Below are 25,032 nucleotides of genomic sequence, written 5' to 3' on the forward strand. Positions count from 1 at the left end.
TTTAGTTTTCCACTTACGCAATTTTTACAAAAATTATAACAAGGCTTCAACATTTAAAAATAGGGAATACCAAATGTATGAAATAGACAATTCAGTGAATTTGAATAACTAAAATGAAGATACTCCATATGAAACAAAATTTTAGAGAGTTAAGGAAAATTATTCCTGAGAAGACCCTCAACATTTCCATTACTATTATTATTTTATTTATTTATTGTTTGTAGTACTGGGAATTGAACCCTTAGCCTCACATATTCTAGCCAAGCATTCTACAATTGAGCAATATCCCCAGTCCTTTTTATTTCACTTTGAGACACAAGTCTTGCTAAGTTGCTCAGGCCATGATCCTCCTGCCTCAGCCTCCAAAGCTGCTGGAATTACACATTTGCCCAGCAACAAACATTACTTTTGAAGAAAATTATGCATATAAAAATATATAAGAAGAGTAATATTATTAAAATAAGTTTAATTCTATGCATATATTTTGACATTCCTTTAAACAGTAGATCATACAAGTCACATAAAAGTCTAAGCATGTAAAAGGAATGGAAAAGGTTTCATTTTATTTTTTTTGAAAAAAGTGTGCTTTTATTTTAGCAATAAGATTCTCTAAATAAAGCAAGAATATATATCTGTGTGATACCCACAAAGAACATCACTGGTAAAATTTTTAATCTGTTTTCATTATCAATTTCCATTACCCTCTTCTAATAATCATAACCAAAGATCTCAAAGGTATTATACATTAGTGCCACATGAGACATAGAATTTAGGGAAAAACTTGAGTTATGGCACCTTTATTTATACTCATTTTTCAAATCCTAAAAAAAAAAAAATAAACTAGAATCATCTGTACAGTACAAAAAAAGAAAAAAAAGGAACTAATGATACTTGGAAACCAAACAATAGGCAAAACTTTCCTTTTTTTCTTTAATCCTTTTAACCTAAATATATGAATTCTAAGTTAGTTGGGAAACTGTGATACCTATATATTAGAATACATGATCTATATACGCATTAACATGTATTCTATTCCTTTGATACAATTTTGTACAGTAGCACAAAAAATACAAAGCAAATATGAGATTGTGAACATATCAACACAAAAACATGTTTTCAGATACGTTTATACTAGTAGGTTTCTGGTCTCCTTTAGAAAACAAACTCAAGAATTCATTATCCTGAGTCTCTTCAAGGCCACTTGATGTTTTGTGGTTATATCTTTAATTACATTTCCTCAAGACTTCTTCTAATAGCTTCTTCTAATTCCACATCTGTATTAAAAAACAGAATTTTAAAACTTAGGGCAGAAAACTAATCAACATGTTCTTTATGTAAGTTTTATCAACTATATTCATCTTTTCAAAAAGGAAAGAAAAATCAAAATTGAAGAACTTAGGCTATATTGGAGTTTCTCTGTAATATTTGAATATTTTGAACTAAGTATCTAGATATGATAATAACTACATATTTGAACTTAAAAGTTATTTCTATTTAGGGATGCAGAAAGTCAACAAATTTTCAGTCACTCACACATACATAATCACTTGTTTCAATATTGAAAGAAATCCTTATCACTTATTTCCTAAAAGACTTGAAGTGATACATATAAAGATGAAGTTGAAACAGAAAGGTTAACATTATGAAACAGCAAAAATCTCACAGGTTATTAAATTTTACTTTTTGATTTGTCAACTATACTTCAATAAAGCCTGATGAGAAAAATCAGCTCTAAACTTTCTAGCATCTTAGGCAGAGTGAAACTCATGGCTATATAATGTTATCTGAGAAATGTATGTATACACACACAACTCATTTAACCAATATTTACTGAATGCCCACCATATACCAGGAACAAGAATATAACAGCAAACAAGAAAGACATCATTGGGCTCAACAGGTCTCTCTCCATCTCTTCCCTGGGAATGCTTCTAAAACCTAGCAGGGTAGAATTAGGTGTCAACTCCTTCCTTTCACTGGTTTCTCATACCAGATTTATCTTATCATACATGGTTCACAGCCTCACAGAGCCTCCTTAGTTTACAGGCACCAGTGATTCCTATAGGATGCAAGTGTAGTTTCCTCTGAGCAGGGGCATTGGTTTGCTACGGTGTCTGCAATTTAAAATACTACAAACTAGTATAAACTGTGCATTAAATTAAAGGTACATTCTAAGGTCATAGAGTTGCCCTGAGATGAACTCAAAGGGATGAGTTAACACAAAGTAAAGCCAAGACATTTCTAGCGAAGAACAAGGTGATAAGACTTGTATAAGATAGAAAATGTTATTATGTAGTTACAGCAAGAAAGAATGTGGTACTAGTGTAAGAATATACAAAGAGACCAAAAGAACAGCAGAGGAATTTCAGAAACAGACCCATGATTATATGTACACTTTAATTGCAAAGGTAATACTACAACATACAAGGGAAATAGGGTCTTTTTAATAAAAATGGTGGTAAATCAAATGATAAGTCATATAGGAAAAATAATTTTATCCCTATCTTAAGGAATACACAAAAACGTATTTCTGATATTCTATATATCTTTGAGAGGCAAAATGAAAAAGCTTTTATAAGAAAATATAGGGCAGTATGTTTATGATCAGTGTAGATGAAGATTTATTAAACAAAATTCAAAAACCATTATGGAAATGATGGTGAATTCCACTGAATTAAAATTGTGCCCACCAAAAGGTGCCATTACACTTGGGAGGCTGAGGCATGAGGATCACTTAAACCCAGAGTTCTGAAACCAGTCTAGGTAACCTAGTGGGACAATCTCTCAAAAAACAAAAAGGACTTGAAATATAGCTTAGTGGAAGAAAGCCTCTGGGTTCAATCCCCAGTACCCCCCACCCCCCAAAAAAGACAAAAAGAACAGGAATGTTCACAGCTGAATTACTTATATTAGCTACGAAGTATAAATTAAGGGAAAGGAGATGGGAATAGGAAAAATAGCGGAATGAATTGGACATAACTTTCCTATGTTCATATGTGAACACACAACCAATGTAACTCCACTCTGCCACGTGACCAGCGCAGGCTTCATGAAAGAAGGTTGGGTTCTTAAGAAACTGCTAGTGAGTTTTGAATTAAAGAGACAGACTCTCATTACCTTTAACACCAGCTCGGAGATGGCTTCTCCTAGCTTCCGCCTCCAGCCACCTAATGCGGTGGTGAGGTTTAGCGAGAGAGGGAGAGCTCGCCAGGGAGTGAGCTTTTATTGGGGAACAAAAAATTCCATGGAAAATCGGATCCAATGAAGGTTAAGGGGGACAGCATCCCAAGGTCAAGGACAATGATTGGGTCTTCAGGTCAGTGGCCAGGCACATCTCTACACGGACAAGCCCTTGGACCTGGGAAAGGGTGGGGAAGGCTTTTAACACAGCTGTGTCTAAGCGCCTCTCACCCAACCAGGGAGGTAACTCAAATCACATGGGAGGATGGCCTCCCACACTCCACATCATGTACAACCACGAGAATGGGAAGTTTATACTCCATGTATGCATAATATGTCAAAACATATTCTACTGTAATGTATATCTAAAAAGAACAAATAAAAAAAATTTTAAAAGTCTATAAATAATTGGTTGTAGTATATACATAGATTATTACATAAGTATTAGAAATAAACCAAAAAAAAAAAAAAAAAAAAAAAAAAGGAAATAAACCAAACCTACATAACAAAACACAGATGAATCTCTAAATCAATGTTGGCTAAAGGAAACCAGACCCAGAATACTACAGCCTATACTTATATTCAATATGATGGACACTAACTTATGTGGCTATTTACATTTAAAAATTAATTAAAATTAAATGAAATTTAAATTCAATATCTCAATCAAGTTCCATTTCAAGTGCTTAATACCCATGTGACTGGTGGCAACCATAGTGGACCACATTTGGACAGTAATGGTCCATAAAATCTCATCTAAATGAAGTTAAAAATCAAGCACTACTATCGTGTTTAAGTTACAAAGTGGTTACTAAGCTTTGGAAAGGAGAAGAGGGGAAGTAACTAGAAGAGAACTTGAGGGGGACTCTTCTAGCGTACTAACTGTTAAGGCCTGAATTGTGTCCCTGTAAAAGATATGTCCTACCCACCACCCATGTCTTAGCCCATTTTTGTGTTGCTATACCAGAATACCTGAGGCTGGGTAAATATAAAGAAAAGAAAAGAAATTATTTCTTACAATTCTGGAGGTTTAGAAGTCCAGGGTCAAGGGGCCTGCATCTGGTGAGGGCCTTCTTGTTGCATCATCCCAGGGCAGAAGACAGAAGGGCAAGAAAGCACGCACAAAACAGCAAGAGAGGGCTGAACTTGATTTTATAACCACCCACTCTAAATAAAACCCAGTCCCAAGATAACATTAATTCATTTATGAAGGCCTCATACCCTAATCGCCTCTTTAGTTCCACTTTCTACCATCACATGACAATTAAATTTCAATAGTTTTGGGGAGACATTTGACATAGCAATTAGACATTATTTCTAGAAAATAATCTGATTTGAAAATAAGGTCTTTGCAAGTATAATTAAGACGAGGTTATTTGGGTGTCTTCCCCCACCCCCTGCAGTGCTGGGGATCGCATCCAGAGCCTGGTACATGCTAGGCAAGCATTATACTACTGAGCTATACCCCCAGCCCTAGGGTTAGTTTTACTAGTCTTAGCCCTAGGGTTAGTCTAGTAAGACTGTTATCCTTATAAGAGGAGGAAAATACCATGCAAAGGTAGACATACAGGGAGAAGAGGACCACATGAAAATGGAGGCAGATACTGAAGTGATAAATATATAAACTAAAAAAATGCCTAGGATTGTCAGTAATTGCCAAAAGCTACAAGAGGGTACATAGTCCTGTTGAAAGCTTGAGTTTAAACATTTAGCTTCCAAACTGATAGAAATTAAATTTCTATTGTTTGAACCCACTCAGTTTGTAGTAATTTGTTAAGGAAGCCTTAGGAAACTAAAATATTGGAGATGATTTACTTTTTAACCAGAGAGGTGGTTAGCTACTTTATGTTTTGTATATTTTGTGTGTGCATTATATCACACACACAGAATCAAGTACTAGAAAAATACCAGCATGTAAGTCAGGAGGAGAGGACCAAAGTTGAAGTGTTCTAAAGTCCTTTTACTGCAAGAGGTGGACAAGATACAGGTATGGTTTAGTTTTTAAATTATGGTGTGTGGGCATGGTAAAATTTGAAGGTAACCATAAAATAACTTGCTAACCAATTTTTTAAAAAAGAGAAAGCTTAGACTGAAGTAGCAAAAAAATAAATACAAACATACCAGTATCTACAGTGAACTTATATGAATTAAACTTTCAAATTAAAACTGGATAAAAAACAAAAAACAACTATATGGTTTCACTTCCAATAACAGCAGAGTAGCTTATAATGGATTAATCCTCCCATAGATAAGATTATATACACACATGTGTGTGGTGTCTGTGTGTGTGCGCGTAGATATTTTTCCCTGTACTTGGCATTAAACCCAGGAACTTTTGTGTACTAGGCAAGTGCTCTACCATTGCTCCACCACAACCAGTCCCCACAGATACAACTATACATTACTTCAAGACACTGTAGAGTAATAAGGAAACAAAGAAAAAAAAGAAAGAAAGAAAAACAGGTACAAACAAACAGATGTTGACCCTTAAAATAAATGAATATTACAAGGTTAAATTTATAGCTTTATCAGTTTTGCCTTAGGGTACTTTCCATTCCTTATGCAGTAAGATGAACAGACTTCATTTAGAAAGCCAAACTCTTAGTGGCTTGAGTAATCAAGATAGGATGTCCATCTACAGAGAAGCTAGAAAGTGTGGGGGCGGGGATGGGGTATAAGAGGTATATCCCAGGGCTGGAGCTGGGGCTCAGCAGTAGAGCGCTCGCCTGGCCCGTGCAAGGCCCTGGGTTCGATCCTCAGCACCACATAAAAATAAGTAAATAAAATAAAGGTACTGTGTCCAACTGCAACTAAATAAAATAAATATTTTTTTTTAAAAAAGAGGTTTATCCCAGAGAAATGAGAAAGCAACAAAGAAGGTTCCCCTAAATCTATAAATACTGGGTTTACTTCAGAAGTGTAAGTATGCATCATACATGAGAAAAGATTCATTCTCCAGTGAAAATCAACAGCTGGAAACCCAAAACTTCGAAATAAGCAATTTTAGCTGTTGCTTGCTATTGGGGGAACAGTTTGAAGTCTGAATTTAGCAGAAATAAAAACATATTACAGGGCTAGGGCTGTAGCTCAGTGGCACAGCCCTTGCCTAGCACGTGTGAGGTACTGGGTTTAATCCTGAGCACCACATAAAAAATTAAATAAAGGCATGCTGTACATTTACAATATTTTAAAAAAATATTACAATGAAATATTATTCTCAGCACATTCACATTGGGACATTTGAAAACTTAGGTAAAATGTACAAATTTCTTGAAAATCACAAAACTTCAAACTGACATAAAATAAAAACTGAAAAGTCTGTGTATCTACAGATAGATTTAAACAAAAAATCCAGGCTAGATAGTTCATCAGTGAATTCTATGAAACATTTAAGAAAGAAATAAAAGCCACTCTTGGGGTGAATTTAATACAGTGGGAGTGTAGTCAGCTCCAAATACACATACCTTCAGGGATACACTGAAACACTGGCAGAAATAATTTTATCAAAACTCTGGAAAAAAAAAAAAACAAAGGTTTGCAGCAACCAAGCAAATGCTGAATTAAAAAGGAGAGAAAGAAAAATGACAACATAAAGACAGCAGGAAAGCCTCTGGTATCTGTATTTTGCCTTTTCCCCACTATTTCCTCCCTAACTTGGCAGTAGTCTTGAAGACAGCAGCCCATTCCCAGTATGGGATCCTGGTCCCTGGTTCCAGAGAGAGCAAAAATCTTACTCACAAATTGTTGTGTTTGTTTTAATCTATCTGGGAGCTAGCTGAAGGACAAGCTCAAAGCATTCATCTATTTTACCTAGCTTAGAACCTATTCATCTATTTCACACCAAGTAGTGCTGGAAAAAATGTAAGGCCCACAGAGATTGGGTCAAAAGATTACGGGTTGACTACCTAAAGCCTTGGAGGAAACCCAGGAAGAGAATTTCTTTAGGAAATAAAGCACTGAAAAGTGGTTGTGTGTACTGAGCAATTTAGAAAGCCAAGTATGTGCTCAGGACAAGATATACACTGAGAAAACACCAGAAAAGACCCTTAACTTTCATCACTGCCCAGTCTATAGAGTTAATGTGAGTGTGAATAAATGTGCAAAGGAGGGCCCCCAGCATAGAGCCAACCTGCAAAGATTAGGAGTGGTATGTTTTTGTTTGTTTTGAGTCCCTGGCATTCAAAGAAATCTGTGAAAACATTAGCTGAACACAAACTAAAGGAAGAGAGACTTCAGTGATTGCATACAAGGAATATAGTTTTTGCAAAAGTAATATGGAAAAGTAAGCAAAAAATGCACAACTGCTCAATTTTAACAATCAAGAAAACTGCTGAATTCAATGATCAAGAACAGTAAACCCTGGAAAAGAAAAAGAACATGATTTCCAGAGGTAACACGTTATAACATTCAATTATCTAGTTTTCAACAATGAAACAAGAACAAAAACAAACAAGAAAACATGAACATATGAACAAAATTATAGTATCAATAAACAGAAATTGTAATAAAAGTCCTCAGCTCCTCAGCTGAAAGTACCGATAACTAAAATGAAAAATTCTTTTGATGAGTTTAACAGATCTGATCTACTAAGAAGAATGAATCAACAAATTTGAAGACAGAAGGATTTAAATTATCCAGTGTAAGAAACAGAAAGAAAAATGAAAAAAGAATCTAAGGGAACACCATCAAGTAGACTAACATGCATGTTATGCATGTCTCAAAACAAGAACAAGACAGGAACAGGAAGAATATTTATTGAAATAATGGCTGAAAAAAATCCAAAATTTGATGAAAGATGAATTAACACATCCAAGATGCCCATGAATTCCAAAAAGGATAAACTCAAAGAGATTCACATTGAGATGTTACAGTCAAATTGCCAAAAGTCAAAGATAACATGATAAGAAAAAGAAACAACTCATCACATATAAAAGATCCCCAGTTAGGATTAATAGCTGATTTTTCAACAAAAGTCATGGAAGACAGAAGACAGTGGATAACATAAAGTGCTGAAATAAAAACCAAATAACCTGTTTAATGAAGAATTCTTTATCTACCAAAACTTATCTTCAGAATGAAGAAGAAACCAGATTCAAAGAAATAAAGAGAGTTCATTCATTACTAATAAACCTGTCATACAAGAAATGCTAAAAGGAATCATTTAGACTGAGATTAAAGAACAAAAGAAAGTAGTAATCTGAAGTCACAAATAGAAATAAAAAGTACTTTGTGTAAAATCTGGTTTGGCCTCTTTTCCCCTTTTTATTCTGTGGCTAGTTCTATGTTCCTCTTATTCTCCTTTTCCTCTGCCTTAACTGCACTATATGTAAGTTGTAATCATGGCAGATTAAGAAAGAACCCAGTAATAAGAACTAGAAGACCTATAACAAATCATTTTCAAGCTGTGAATGGGAAGCTAAATTACTTAATGTTTAGAAGCCTGTTTTTTAAAATATATGAAATGAATGTTTTGACTTTCAGAAGTTAAGAGCAGTTTTAAAAGTAGTGTTTGTTAAAGAGCAAACAAATTTTAAAAACTAACACTGGTCTCTTATTCTTTATTTGTTCTTTAAAAATTGGTTACATTAAGTAGTTTTAGTATTTATGCTACATCAATAAAATGTAGATGACTATATTAACTGAAGGAACTCTAAGAGTAAGTTAAATTGCTGACATTTAATTCACACAGTGCTGTCCTGTTTCCCAGGGTTTTGAGTAGGCATACGTCCACAGCAAACTTCGGATGAAGATAAGTGAACAGTGGTAATAAGGATAATTATTGTCACACTAACAGCAGCAACAACTTATACATACACTGTATAAGTTTACCACATTATTTTATTAAGGTAGGTATGCTAGTATTCCCATTTTTAAAATAAGGAAAATGAAGCACAATGAAGTTAGATGCACATCTATAGCATCCAACAACCCAAAACAGTGAACCCTGGGGAAAGGGAAGAATGATTTCCAGAGGTGCCAAATGATAATAATTGAATATCCAATTTTCAACAACAAAAACAAGAACGAAAAGAATATAAATAAACAAGAAAGTATGACATAAATGACTTGCCCAATATTACACAACTTATAAGCAGCAAAGCTGAATTTTAACTTAGGCAGTCTGAATCCAATATCTGTACTCTTCATCACCACACCATGTGGCTTCTACTTCCCTTATCTAATAACCAAAAGAGATTATATGGGACTGCTATTATTAGCCTGGTGATCAGAATTTTGTATTGATTTATCGAGAACAACAAAGAAGGAAATAAATCATGGTGGAGGAGGTTAGCTCTCCCCACAAGGCAAAAGCCACAAGCAAATTTATCCTTCCTTTTGCCACTATTTGTTAAGCACTCACTGTGTTGTCTTAGGAGGAGACAGAAGAGAAGAGACTTGTGAGTCTTATCAGCTCCAGATAAGAACATTACTTGTTCCATGGTGCAGGGTCAGCAAATCACTCAATATTCTTCCAAATTGTCCTGTATTAATTTTCCTTAACCAGTTGTAGGAAGAAGGGTCCTGGTGGCTCTAACATGTTTTATGTATATTTATTCAACAAGTAATAATTTAGTACTAAACACTGTGCTAGGTACTACTGAAGGAAAGTAAATAAAATGTGATTCTGACTCCTTGAGGAACCTGGTGAAAATAAAAAATGTAGACAGAAATATTTTAAATCTATTTGGTACTTAACTGTGGGAGTCTAGTAGAAGCAGTGGTTAGCTCTGTTTAAAGACCAAAAATCTAGAACAGGCACTGATGACACAAAAATGGTAATTTTATGTGGTTCAACCTAAGAGATGACATTTGGGTTGTTTCTTGTTGGGTAAAGAAGAGTAAAAAAAGAAGGTTATTAAAGGAAAGTGCATAGAAGACCATATTCCTTAACCTGCATGGAACATTGCATACTCCTCACACTTAACTTGATACAGATGCATCAGAAAATAAAAGAAAGCTCAAACATATGTGTCCTTTAATTTTCTTGGAATGAGGTCCTATAACAGCTAGTGAAAAGTTTAAATGATCTTTTCTTGAATCCTTTAATAATAATTATTTTTCCAAAGTAAATATAAAAAAATATTATAAAAACGTAAAAATCTCAATCCCTAAAACACATAATGCATTGCACAGATAATAGAATGGCATAAGTTCTGATACATATCCAGTTACACACATCTCAGAGTTCTTGGGTAAGCCAGAAGCCCACAAAACTGTAAAAGCTTCCAAAGCGTGGTTACTTAAGTTTTAACTCTGACTGGCATTTTCCTGGAATTATTCATGGGATGCAAAATCTGAACTTAGATGTTCAAAAACAGTGTTTATCTTTTAGTGGCTCTGATAAACAACTTACTTGGCAGATTTTGTTTAAAGCTCACAAAAGTTCTTTTATTTATCTAACTTCTCATTATGTGGCTGCTAAGCATTGAGCTAAACCTTGAAAGACCCATGTTGGAAAAAAAAAATTGGGCAAAAAAAAAACAAAACCTCGTTTCCAATTAGATTGTTCATTTTCTGTCAACTTTGTTTAATCAATGAATTTTGGCTATTAAGAAAGATAAGAGTTTTCTACTTCATCAAAAGGATGAATCAATTTCACTGCCATACTCAAATTTCTGAATCCTAATAGCACAAAGTTCTACTATGCCCTTAGTGAAATTAACTGCATTAAATGAGAGAGCACATAAATGCTCAGAAAACAAATCAACTGGGCTATCTGTTTGGGTGTTAAGCCACATTTCCTTCCTTACTTTCCAGCCTCCAAATTCCCATCCTCAAATCTCCAACCATAAACACTAGTATACTGGAATCTATATAAAGACTTCTACTATTTTAATGCCAAAGACACTAATATAATACTTTCCACTCCTTCAATGCAGCTAAAAGCATCATCTCATTTCCTCCCTGGTTATTAAAAAATTCAGCTTATTATGGAAAAGCCAAAGTAAAAAATGGGTATATGGTACAAATAGTGGTACAGCCAGGAATTTATGTCAAGTAACACAAAAACTTTCTCTAATTTATAGAAGTTAAGAGCCTTTCTTTCAAGAAGAGAGAAAACAGTCTGTGCAGCTAAAACTTTGTTTATAAAGCCAGGTGGTATACTGTATTTGGCACAAAAACCATAATGGATTGATACCTGTTCTAGCCTTAGAACTAGGTTTATCTTTAAATTTAAATCATCATATGTAAGAAAATGCAAGAAATTTATTAAACTGAGAAAACTTTTGTTGTTGTTGTTTTAAGGGTGGAGTAGGGAGAAGGTGAAGGGCTGACATAGGGAGAAATTTTTTAAAACAGAAAAATAAGGATTAATTTTATTAGGTTACCTTCTGTGGAACTGAATTCTTCAACTGAAGTACCTTTTGCTCCCACATTATCATCACTGTCACATTCTGTAAGACAGAATCAATAAATGCAAATGTATTTCTGAAAAAGTTATTGCACCATAAATTACATATTCTCAAACAATCCTATTTTCAATGATTTCTTTCATACCCAAGCTCACTAGTTACAGTTCATTAGTACTATATCATTTAACCAGGGGTTTGATTTTTTTAATGTTTACCAAAAAATATTAAAAATGGTGACAAAGTTTTTTTTTGTATTTTGAAAATCATCTGTATGGAGAAAACACCACATTTTTAATTAACAGTGCTCCTGTGATATTAGCTAGATTATACTGTTATATTGTTTGCATGTATGAATATAAAAATTCTCATCACTAAGTACAAGTATAATGAACCAATTTTAAAAATAGAAAAAAAGAACAAACAAAATTGCTCCTGCGTCAAACAAATTCCTTACCTGGGGCAAATACTGACTATACTAACTTGTACTTATTTTCAAACATTTACAGTGAGTAAAGGTGGAAGATATAATGGAAGGGAATTATAGTGAATTTTTTAGAACTGCATGTTGTACTAATGAAATAGATCACTGTAGCGCTTAAAGTTCTTGGCCAATATCCTGCCCAGCTTCTAAAGACAGAAATGTTGGTTTAATTATGAGAGTAACACTGCTAATCATTTTCCTTGACCTATGCTGGACATTTAATTAGTTTACTTTTAAAAGTATCAGAACGCCCAACAACCAAATAATTTTATCTTCTCACCAAAATATCAGGTTCCTTAATGTTATTTTTTTTTAAAAAATGTTTACTATCTTAATATTAATTCTGCAATGTTGTTAAGACTATGGCAGAACATCTGTCATTATCTTCACTCTTCATGGACATGGTAAGTATCACTAATTCACACTGGGTGGCTATTTCTACATCATGAAATCAAGTCTGTCAATGAAAGCTTTACCCATAGCAGTTAATACTGATAAAAAGCACTTGTATGGCCACATATAGGTTATTTAAACTCTCTGAACCTCTATTTCCTCATCTGTAAAATGGGGTAATTAACATATCCTACCTCACAGAATGCAAAGAGGATTTAAAAACACATGGAAGAAGCTCTTAAAATGTGTTTAAAGTATACAACCAGAGATATGAAAAATTGTGATCTATAAGTGTAATATGAATTGTAATGCATTCTGTTGTCATATATAATAAATTAAAATTAAAAATAAAAAAGTGTTTAAATACCTTTAAATGTTTAAACAACTATAAAAGGAGCTAGCATGTTGGCTGGCACATAATATGTCCTCAATAAAGTTTAGTTCATTTCTCTTTAAAACTGAATATTAAAATGTCAGGTTATATCCCCAACTCTGAAACATGAGACTTAAGTTAGAAAGAAGACGTACTTGTGAATAAAATGTAAAAGGTCTAAAGCAAAGTCTACCTGGCTCCTCTGATAAGGATTACCAGAAAGGATCCATGTATTTGCTAAGTTTTAAGAAAGTGCAAATGACTGCAATAAAAAATAAAATTGAAAAAAATAAAAGAACTAATGAAGGATAAGGCCGCCAAAGGGTCAATTAAGGACAGATCACTGGATATTTTTATATGTCTTTAAAAGGATTTATACTATTTATCATGGCTATAATCAAAATGTTGGTAACTGGAACACTGGAGAGCTTAGAGAAAAAATACAGCAAAACCCATGACACAACCAAACCTTGAACTTTCTCTAAAGGTTCACCTAATACTGATTTACTTGATGTAAGCAAGTCAGACGCCTAAAAAAAAAATACCATAGTAAAACTATCTACCTTTCGCTTCCCTATCAACAAAAAGTAATGCCTTAGGGTCAAATGACTAGAACTCAATATACAGAAAAGCTACTCCAAATATCTCTATTTTTACTAAGTATCTCCTGAAATTTTTTCAATTAACAAAAAAGAGGCAAAGACTAAACTCTCCAAGTATAAGATATCTCATGACACTATCCCACAGATTATTTCTGATTACACAGTAATATCCAGTCTAATTTTCTGAAAACTCAGAATAAGAAACACAAACTTGTATCATTTTCTTTATGCTCTAGTGGAAAATTTAAAAACATGTAAAATCACCAGACTGTCTGCGTAATAGTAAGTATGAGAGAACTTCTCACTGTTACATACAACATCAACTTTTCCCTATATCCTGAAAGATGACAGTTGTTTGTTGGTTAGTAAACAGGAATGCCGAGACCACAAATCCCCTGAAATTTTAAGTAATGTTGTACATACAGGCTGTTTATTTGGGGGGTAAGAAAACTTTCATCTGATTCTCAAAAAGATCTCAGTATCCCACCCCAAAACCACAAAGCCTTTAACAAACTGTCAAATCTGAAGACAAGAACACCAATGCTAAACTATATGCAAGGAGTTATTCTGGCATTCTTGTGGTGACCAAAACTATCTAAAGACCCAGTGAGAAAAACTAGCGTGAAGCCAGGCATGGGGGAATACACCAGTAGTCCCAGCTACCTGGATGGGTGAGGCCAAGAGAATCACTTGAGCCTCAGAGTTCAAGGTCAGCCTGAACATCATTGTGAGACACCACATCTCTAAATAAGTAAGTAAATAAATAAAATGATTAGTGGACACTGAAAGATTTTTAAAATACCAAAATATATATTAAATACCACTCCATTACAAACTATTATTCTACCATTCACAAAGCCATTTACTAGGAAAAATGATGGAATAAAGAAAAAATTTGATATTGATTCAGATAACTAAACTTTTAATATACTGTTTTCATATAACTTTTTTTTTTAATTTTAGAGTTTTGAAAGCATTATTCATTTGACCCTTAAATCTACGTAAAGGTAAAATATTCTGTTTTAAAGATACTACACTTCTTCAAGCACTTAATTATTTTCATTACTTTAAAAATGTAGTGGTTAAGGCTGGGGCTGGGGTGGGCTGTGGCTGTGGCTCAGTAATAGAATGCTCGCCTAGCATGTGTGAGGTGGTTTGATCCTTGGCACCACATAAAAATAAAGGTATTGTGTCCACCAACAAAAATGCATACATAAAATGTAGTGGCAAGGAGTCTTATTTTCTTTTTATGATAGTACTAATACAAAGAGCTACCATTTGTTGAGCCCATAGAATGCTTTATATGCTGTGCAAGGCATTTTACATAGATCACTAATTCTTGTAACCAAAAAGATACAAACAATGAGATTCTGAAAAAGTTAAGTAACTTGCCTAAAGTCACACTGCTGGGAAGTAGCAAAGTTAGCACTCAAAACCCATGCCCTTCTTTATGTATTGCACGATCTCTGCATTTCACAAAAATTTAGAATAAAGTATACATGTGTTTCAAAAAGCAGTATATTCAAATAAGTACTACATATGAATGATAAAGAGTACATAGAGTGGGCTGGGATTATAGCTCAGTGGTAGAGTACTTGCCTAGCATGTGTGAGGCACTGGGTTCAAGCCTCAGCTCCACATAAAAATAAATTTAAAAAAAAAAAAGGTATTGTGTCCATCTGTAACTAAAAAATATTAAAAAAAAAAAAAAAAAAAGAGGGGCTGGGGTGGTAGCTCAGCAGTAGAGGGCTCGCCTCACACATGCGAGACCCTGGGTTCGTTCCTCAGCACCACGAAAAAATAAATAAATAAAGGTATTGTGTTCAACTACAACTAAAAAATAAATATTAAAAAAAGAGGGCTGGGGTTGTGGTTCAGTGGTAGAGCGCTCGCCTAGCACATGTGAGGCCCTGGGTTCGATTCTCAGCACCACATAAAAATAAATAAAGGTACTGTGCCCAACTACAATATATATATATATATATATATATAAAATAGAATACATTCAGAAGGATTTAATGAGCATATTAATAAACCATATTTTACCTCCAAACCTAATGTATCCATGCAGGCCTTCTCATATACAGCTCTCATTCAAGTTGAACAGAAATAGAGGGAAATTCATAACAGGTTTTACATTATAAATTTAAAAAGAAATGTTCCCCAAAGCAGCATAAGAGAAGAAAAAGGAAGTTGGCCTAGTGTGGAAAAGGTAAAAATTTAAGTATTTCATAGAATATTTATAAAAGTATTTTATAGAATATAGAATATTATGTTGTTGAGGATAAAGGAAAGGGTGATAAAAGAATGGAAGAAAATAATTTTTATAAAAAGGAAACCAATATATAGAGTGGAGGAGGGGCTGGGATTGTAGCTCAGTGGTAGAGTGCTTGCCTAACACATGTGAGGCATTGGGTTTGATTCTCAGTACTACATATAAATAAATAAAATAAAGGTCCATCAACAACTAAAAAAAATTTTTTTTTAAAGTGGATTAAAATGAAAGATACAGAACAGAAAGATAATATTCAGCACTAACATGTAACATAAATATGTAAGAGGTTATTTTCCTTTATAACCTTGCATCAGTACTTTGATAAAGAATATAGTTGTGCTAAGTAGATTACCAATTCTCAATTTTGCAAAAGTGTATTGATCCACTGTCATTAGTGAAGAGAGCAAGATTCTTCAGAATGGACTTTCAATTTAAAATATGGTTCCAAATATATTAAAAGAAAAAAAAATAACTGAAAAGCAAGCAGAGTTGGAAAACTTAAAGGCATAAAACAAAATGCCAAAAAGTAGCCACTATTTGTTATTTAATCATTCATTAATATCTTCAAATTTTATTTATGAATTCAAACTATTAGGAGAAGTAAAAATTATTATTTTATTGTTTTCATTCTCCCATGTTTATTTCAGAAATTATGAAAAATTGAATGTGGTCAGGTATAATGGTGCATGCCTTTAATCCCAGCCACTTGGGAGCCTGAGGCAGGAGGATGGCAAGTTGAGACCAGATGGCCCAAATTAGCAAACCCAGTCTCAAAATTAACATTTTAAAAAGACCCTGGGTTTGATTCCCAGTACTGGGGAGGTGTGTGTGGGGGGAACCAAATCTTCTGAATCCCTAAATAATGAGAAGTAAAACTAGCCATCATTAGCATTCCTTTCAATTTCATAATAATGAGTTATAGCAATAAGATAGGATGTACCAACAGGCATGGTAGCTATAATCCCAGTGACTCAGGAGGATGAGGCAGGAGGATTGCAAGTTGGAGACCCATCATAGTAATTTAAAGACCTTGTCTCAAAATAAAAAATAAAAAGGGGCTGGGGGATACAGCTCAGTTGGTAGAATGCTTGCCTAGCATGCACAAGGCCCTGGATTCAATCCCCAGCACCACAATAAATATATAGATATAACTGAAGCTAAATCTGAAATTTCAGAAACAGAGATCTGAATTCTGAAGTTTCTAAAATTATAATATTTCAACTTATAAATATATATTTTATATAGATGATTATTTTTTATATTTATTTTTTAGTTGTAGTTGGATACAATACCTTAATTTTATTTATTATGTGGTGCTGAGGATCGAATCCAGGGCCTCACATGTGCTAGACGAATGCTCTACCACTGAGCCACAACCCTAGTCCATGAGTATGGTTTTTTATCTACTAGATTTTAAAAAAGGCTATGGAAAATTACTGTGAATTATTGTCCTTCTAAAACACTAAAGAATTAAAGGGAAATAGGGAAAAGATAAATAAGATAGAAGTATGACAACATGAAAGTTTATAAACAGGCAAAAGTTCACTAGAGGACAGCAGTTTATTGGTTTCTCTCAGCAGTGAAGTCTCCTCCTCTTGGGTGGTTTGCACTGTGACTGCAGCTGCATACCTTTGGTGGTATCAGAAATGCTATTTAACAAGGCACACATCATATCTCCCTCTAAGTGGTGAGGGTTTAGTATATGAGCTGGCCTCTGAGTCTTCTTAAATTGATTCTCTAGCTCCAGAAAACCTTGATCTCCTGAGAGGATGGTGAAAGGAATTTGCTTGGGTAGTTGTTCATCTAGACGGCCAGCCTATGTTGGAACAAATGGCATAGGTTGTAAAAATCAATATGAGTTTCAAATCAAGTTACATCTACTTCACATATCTAAAAAAGCACATTAGGCTTATTTCCTAGCCTACGTCTTCATAAATGAAATATGCCACATTTAATCAAATATAATATGCCATCATTTATACGATCAAGGTAAAAGAAAAAGCCAAAATGAAGTCCGACAGGAGGATCCACATAAAGCAGTAACACCAAAGGACTACACACTCAATGTAAGGGAAAATAAGAAATAAATCCATAATAGAGAAAAGGGAAGCAAGGTAATTTGCATGATTCAATCTTGGCACTGGATAGAAGGGAAAGGAAATCTCTGTGGTTTAATCTCTTGTGGTTTACCTTCACATTAATAAATCAACATGAATACATTCACATTATCAGTGTGACAAAGTTTCTAGTAGAGAATTTAATATAAAATGGGCCCTAGGTCAGTGGTTTCTCTAGGTGACTGGCAGAGACAGACGTAAATGACAATTCTATCTCAGTCAACAGTGACTGTGAACAGTGTCTCTGAATGTCAGAAATACAAATGTGAAGTAACTTAGCATAAATAAAGTACAGTATCATCTCAATCACTCATTCCATAAATAATGAAGGTAGATCTACTATGTATAGTTGAGGGTCTGCTGGGAATTGGGGGATATAGTAGTAAACAACATGCCACAGGCCTCTACTCTCACAGTAGTCAAAAGTAGAACCTGAGATAGGTTTCATTCAAAAATATAGTACTGAAGAATGATCTATACTGACATTACATACAGTTCAAATGGGAAAAAAATTCAAGTGGATCCTGGATTCACATTACATTTTGAATGAAACAATGACTCACATGCATACATATGGCAAAATCAGCAGCATCTTTTCTTTTACTACAGCGAGGATGAAGGAAGAAGCATCCAATTCTGTTCAAGTAATTATAGATCTTACAGTTGAGTGGAGGCTTCCAGTTCGTGTTTCCTCCTAATAATTTTAGAAAAGGTAAAATGACAGTCAAACAGGAGGAAAAGACTAAAAACTGTATCAAGGGAAACAATTTTTTTTTCCTAGAGAGAAAGTACTAGATAGAATGTGGGGAACGCAGGTCTTGTATAGGCATCACCATCTTGTTACTTTAAAATCTTGGAAAAGTAGGCCAAATTCCCTGATCTGCCTACTCGTGTGAAAATTCACAGGGATGTTAAATAAAATCTAAAGTAATATGTGTGAAAATTCTTTGAAGGCATTATTCTCCATGAATGCAAATTAATGTTTTTTACAAACATGACACAGATGGGCAGTGGACAGAAATGATGAGCAATCAGGAAAGCTAGACCTAATAAAACTTTATACTGGCAGTATATTTCCATCTTTAATCCCAATCATCCTCTATATAAGCCATTTCCTCTCAAATATAAGCTATATTAGATACTCACTATACTAAAAGCTATGCAAACCCAAAATCATCTCCCTCAGTTCTGATCCGTGGTTTGGTTTATAAAGAGATTTAGATGAAGGTACATACTTAAGAAAGGAAGGATGAACTGAAGAGGCAGGTGTGGCATGTTGGAAATAACACTAGTTCTATAGGTAAGGAAGCTCAAAAGCTTACTGCTTTTATTAGTTATCACTTTAAAAAAGTAATAAACTTCTCAGTTTCCTTGTATTTTAAAAAAATAATAATAATCAGTATCCGTGTTTGTATCAAGCAGTAGAGTCTGGCACATTATAGGTGGTGAATAAAATCTTTTTTACTCTGTATCAAAAGATGTATATTGCCAGACACAGTGGCACACGCCTGTAATCACAGCAACTTGGGAGGCTAACGCAGAAGGAGTGCAAATTCAAAGCCAGCCTCAGCAACTTAGCAAGGTTCTAAGAAACTCAGTGAGATCCTGTCTTTAAATACAAAATAAGGGGCTGGAGTTGTGGCTCAGCGGTAGAGCACTCGCCTCTCATGCGTGAGACCCTGGGTTTAATCCTCAGCACCACATAAAAATAAATAAACAAAAATAAAGATATTGTGCCCATGTATAACTAAAAAAATATTAAAATAAATAAATAAATAAAATACAAAGTAAGGCTGGAGATGTGGCTCAGTGGTCAAGTGCCCCTCAGTACAATTCCTAGTAGCCGCCGCCCCTGCCCCCCGAAAAAAGATTTATAAACTTTGGGTCACCAAAAAGAGCTAATGTTTATCATAAAGACATGTAAAAAGAAAAATATTCTAGCAAAGTTAACTATAATGCAAAGTAACACTATTCAAATTATGTTCTTATGTTCAGGAAGGTCCTATGGAATTTCTTAAAAGAAATCATTATGGAGAGAGGTTATCTCACATGTTTTCCTTATTGATCTTACCTTGAAAGCCCCAAATAAATGTTCCTTGGTTAAGATGCCCTGGTAGATGACCAAAAAAGTTTGACCAATTATCAAAATCTACAAAGACTATATGAGTCATGGTTCGCAGGTAATCCAAATCTGGAAGCTCAACTTCTTCCTCTGAGAATACAGAAACATTAACATGAATTTAGTAAGAATCTGCTATAAACATTCTATTTTCTCAGTCTAAAAGATATTACAGGCCTAACAGGCAAAATAATTAATTTCATATATTAATTCATCTATCTAAAACTTTTAAGGTAATTCAAATTTATACATGGTAATGGTTTATGCTTAAATACTTGATTATATATATTTTATAAATATCTTTCTTTGATTTAAAAAAATAACAAATCATTTTATTATTACTTAAGTCATTCATAAAAGAAAGTTTTAAACAAATCAATGTACTAGAAAATCAAGTGTCAACAGTATATAACCAAGAACTTACAATTCACACCATCCACCAAAATAAAATTTCAAGGTGACTGGCAAGAATGTCCTTGCCACTAGAATTTGCTTCTTTTCCTAATTTAGACTGATTTATTAGGAGCCCCCTGGCTCTAAGATTAAATCCTCTAGAAAGCCAAGCATGGTGCCACATGTTTGTAATCCCAGTGACTTGGGAGGTTGAGACAGGAGGATTTCAAGTTCCAACCAGCCTCAGCAACTTAGTGAGAACCTGTAACTGATGTGATTCTGCAATCTGTATACGGGGTAAAAATGGGAGTTCACATCCCACTTGAATCAAAGTGTGAAATATGATATATCAAGAACTATGTAATGTTTTGAACAACCAACAATAAAAATTAAAAAAAAATAATAAAGTTGTAGGTGTAGATTCCCCAGGAAGGAGGGAGTCTGCCTCAGTAAACACACCCCCAAAAAAAATAAAAAATAAAAAATAAAAAAAATAAAAAGGGCTGGGGATGTAGCTCAGTGCTAAGGAACCCCTAGGTTCAAAAGAAAAAAGAGGAAACAAAAAGAAATGAAAGAATAGAAAATTCCCTAGAGAGCAGAAATAAGATAACCTACAACCCAATTGCCATAAAGCAGTGGTAGAAACAGGTGGTAGTTGCCCATTAATACCTTTAATCATAGATATATCTTTCTTGGTTCTCTCAAATTCTTTCATCTCCTTCCATTCTCCCTCATTCTCTCTCTCTCCTTTCCCTTATTTCATACTCTTTTACCTTGACAAGAACTTCCTGTTTCCAGTATTAGTAATGCAGACTTTAAAAGATTAAATTATCTTAAAAATGAAGTTTTTACTCTGCCTAATAGTTTTCTTCAAATATACTACTACCATCCCCTTCCATTTCCAAGCCATTTTATATCTTCAAGTTCTTAATAATTCTATATTTATATATGAGTCATCTTTTATCAAAGATAGATTAATGCAAAATTACTGAGAAAAGCAAAAGTCAAACATAAAAACATAAAATGGTATGACCACTATTTTCACTATCTAGAGTAGTAGAGTTGACTATGCAGGACACGATTTAATTCTTTCTTACTGAAAACGTGCCATGATAAAAAAAAAAAAAAAGGTAATGTTGATTTTATGTGTGCAAGCCTATAAAAATTCAGTGGTTCATAGCTGGGTGTGGTGGTGCACACCTGTAGTCCCAGCTACTCAGGAGGCTAAGATAGAAGGATCACTTGAGCCCACAAGTTTGATCAGCCTGAGCAAAACAGATTGTTTCTAAAAATAAACAAATAAACAATAATGCAATGGTTCACAAAAACATTTTATAAGCCAAAATCTTCACATGTTCTCATCGTATCCACTATCCATTATATAACTCACCATGAACTAATATTTGTTTAAAAGGCTAAGGACTTAAAATTACACTCTAAAACAACAGGCGCCTAAACTTCTAAACAAAATCAAATCACTATTCTTCTTACTGAATCCTATAATATGAAAGAAATAAAGTCCAGAATATGTATAAACAAGGGGATTCATAACTCAATTTATCTCTAGTTTCTACCACTCTTAATTCTACTTCTAATTGCTATTTTAGCTGTATGTTAAAGCTTTGCTTTCAAATAAATTGCAACAAAAATATATAAATGCTGAAATTGCCTTTAAGATTTCTCATACTTAAACAAAAAGGCCAGACAATAAAAATAATTTAATCTATTTTATTTTTTAATGAATCTAAATAAATGGTACCGAAAAATCTAAATGATAGTAAGGTTCAGAATTTCAAATCTTTCAGAAAAACTATCAACTTCCTTTTTCTGAAAATCCCCATGCCTTTTGTAAAAGAAATGAAATCTAAAATATGTATTATTTAAAGCCAACACTCTCCCCTCTCTTAAGTTTAGAAAGTGGATGAATAGAGTAGTAGGAATACAAATCCCCAAAAAGTATATGCTGCGTAATTAAGTGAATGATGTATCATCCTGTTTCTTACTTCAATCTTTAGCTTTCACAAAAATGGTGGATGCACTGCATACAAGTTTTTATATTACTATGTGAAATGTGCAGAATTGTAAAGCCATACCTATATTCTGCCAGCTTAGGTCATTTTCAGCTCCTTTCTCGATGTCTGAGTTTTTTGGACAACTCACTGCCTGTTTTGGTTTTTTCTCTGTACGTGGGGCACTGGCAGTAAACTTGTATGTGCTCCCTTTTTCAGATCCAAAATGAGCCACGCTGGGTTTCTGTAAGAAGCCATGTTTTCTATGGAAGTGCTGCTGAGCACTCTCAGGATTATGAAATGCTTTGGTGCAAATGCCACACTTGATTACATACTGCTGTTCCTCTTTATCCCTCTTTTCTTCTCCATGTACTTGAAGGATATGAGTGTTCATGCTGGCTAAATTCTGTGCTGTTGCTGAACACAAATTGCAGCGAAACCATAGTTTACCTTTATCTAGCATGATTTGAAGACATCTACCATAATCTTCCTTTCTGTTGACTTTACAGATATAACTCTCACGGCAACCACAGGTTAACAGGTTACCGGTCTCTATAACTGGAAAATCTTCCTCAGTTTTAATTGAAGTTTCAGTTTTTTCTGACACAAACACATAATCTGTGCTGTGGTGCTCCTTATAATGACTCAGAAATGCTTCTTCCACATTAAAGATAAGATCACAAAGTCCACAGAAGTATTTAATCTTTATTTCATTGTTATGTTCATCTTGGCAATGCCGGTATAAGGTTTCTATCTTATGAAAAGTCTTTTTGCAATGGGCACAGCTGTATCTATGAAATTGGTGACTTGCCAAAGACAAGCAGTGTTTTTTCACACATTCTTGGGAATCAAACATATCTTCACAAATTCGGCATTGCCATTTGCCTCTTGGAGGGCTATTTGCTGGGATGTGATCAACAGTAATAGCTGAAGGAGGTTTGTTAGCAGCCAAATTACTCACCATAGAGGATGATGGCAAAGTTTCATCTTGTATCTCATCCATCTCATAAAAATATCTGTGCCCATTATGATATTCAGTCACATGTGCCATGATAGTATCTTTCTTCATTAACTCCTTTTTGCATGTCCGACACCAAAAAAGAAAGTTATTTAAATGTGCCCCTCCATGAATACGACTCATGTGTAAACGGATGACCCCTGAATCTTCGCACACCTTTCCACAGACCACACACTTGTAACACATTGTGTTTGCTGAAAAAACATGCTTTTCTACTGCATCTTCACTTGGGAATCGCTGACTGCATTCACAAAACCAGGTTTTAATTACTGACCTTTCTTTCTGGACACAAACCACACCTTCATGCCTTTTATCTTCTAAATTCATCTTCTTTTTTGGAATCATGCTGCAATCCTGTGAGCTAGATTCTTTAATAGACATAGTTCTTTTAAGTGATGAAAGCTGTGGTTGATCTAATAAATTCAAGTCAGAAGGAGGTCTGTTCCCTTCACTACTGTGGCAATATAGTAAGACTGATTCTTGGACTGAGTTAGCGACTCGGATTTTGTGTCCTGAATTCTGCTTGTGAATTAGGGTGCTGGTTTCATCCATAAAGACCTGGTTGCAATTTGGACAATAGCCTCTTAATATGAATTTTTCTGCAACCTGAGTAATGCTTTTCTCAGCTATAGCTACAGGTCCAGCACTACGACAACGAACCCTAAATTAGATTAAAACAAAACAAAACATTCCTTTGTAAGAATTTTCCAAATATAGCATTTTTGCTTTTTATGACAGGTATTTTAAAATAACTAACATATAAATACTGATACATATTTTTCAATAAGGATACAGGAAATTTAATGATACTGTATCATCTCAAAGTACCTAAGTATTATCTATATTTTGTCTATTTCTAACCCATACACAAAAAGTTAAAACTAGAATCAGAAGATTAAAAAATATCCAAGTAAACACAAGAAAATTAAAGTCAGAATCAAATGCACTGATACATGACCTTATCACCTTTATCAGACAAACAAACTGACTCTCCAAGCAATTAAAACTATTTGGAGGAACACTAACATAAGACCGTAGATAACCTTGTATTTACCTGATTAATTTTACATCAGGAATATGCTTGCCTAAAGAGAAAATTCAATAATAAATATGCACAACCATTATTACAGTTTGAGAACACTATATCACATCAAAAGAAATTCCACACACTGTAACTATTCTTTTCACCCTAATGTTTCCCAACCCCCAAACAATCACTGAGCCCTGTGCAACTACTTTCCGTTTCTGTGAATTTCCCCATTCTGGAATGTTATATGAATGAAATTATATAGTAAGTGGACTCTTCTGACTGGCTTATATCATTTAGCATGTTTTCAAGGTTCCTTGGGTTGTAGCATGCACAGTATTTCATTCCTTTTTAAAGTCAAATGATACTCCATTGTATGGATATGCCACATTTTCTTTGTCAGTTGAAAGAATCATGAATAATGCAGCTTCAAACAAACATAGATTATTTGCATGGACCTATGTTTTCATTTTTTTTTGGCTGTATCTCTAGAAGTGGAAATTGCCAACTCATACAATAACTATTTTTAATTATTTAAGAAAAAAATAAAATATTTTTAACTGAATGCAAAAGAAATCATAATTTATCAAAATCTATGGCATGCAGGTAACACAGTGCTTAGAGGGAAATCTATACCTTTAAATGTTAATATTTTTTTAAAAAGTCGGTGTGGTGGCATATGCCTATAATC

The 25,032-nt window shown here is 34.0% G+C and overlaps 1 protein-coding gene across 4 annotated transcripts in view; it reads right to left on the reverse strand.

Annotated features, from left to right (window-relative positions):
- Znf451 (zinc finger protein 451) overlaps positions 1-25,032 on the reverse strand; it is an 81,903-nt gene continuing 56,871 nt past the window's right edge. For 2 of the 4 annotated variants that reach the window (XM_076858529.2, XM_076858530.2), the window contains 6 exons: positions 22,381-23,975; positions 19,847-19,987; positions 18,339-18,469; positions 17,288-17,474; positions 11,511-11,576; positions 1-1,274 (listed from right to left, as the gene is read on the reverse strand). In XM_076858529.2, the coding sequence (XP_076714644.2) occupies positions 1,228-1,274; positions 11,511-11,576; positions 17,288-17,474; positions 18,339-18,469; positions 19,847-19,987; positions 22,381-23,975 (2,167 nt within the window). In that variant the 3' untranslated portion in view covers positions 1-1,227. Of the gene's footprint in view, positions 1,275-4,198; positions 6,692-11,510; positions 11,577-17,287; positions 17,475-18,338; positions 18,470-19,846; positions 19,988-22,380; positions 23,976-25,032 lie in introns of all 4 variants that reach the window. The other 2 variants (XR_013091630.2, XR_013091629.2) reach the window with 2 other exon arrangements.

This window comes from Callospermophilus lateralis, chromosome 6, assembly GCF_048772815.1.
Source record: "Callospermophilus lateralis isolate mCalLat2 chromosome 6, mCalLat2.hap1, whole genome shotgun sequence".
Classification (NCBI taxonomy): domain Eukaryota; kingdom Metazoa; phylum Chordata; class Mammalia; order Rodentia; family Sciuridae; genus Callospermophilus; species Callospermophilus lateralis.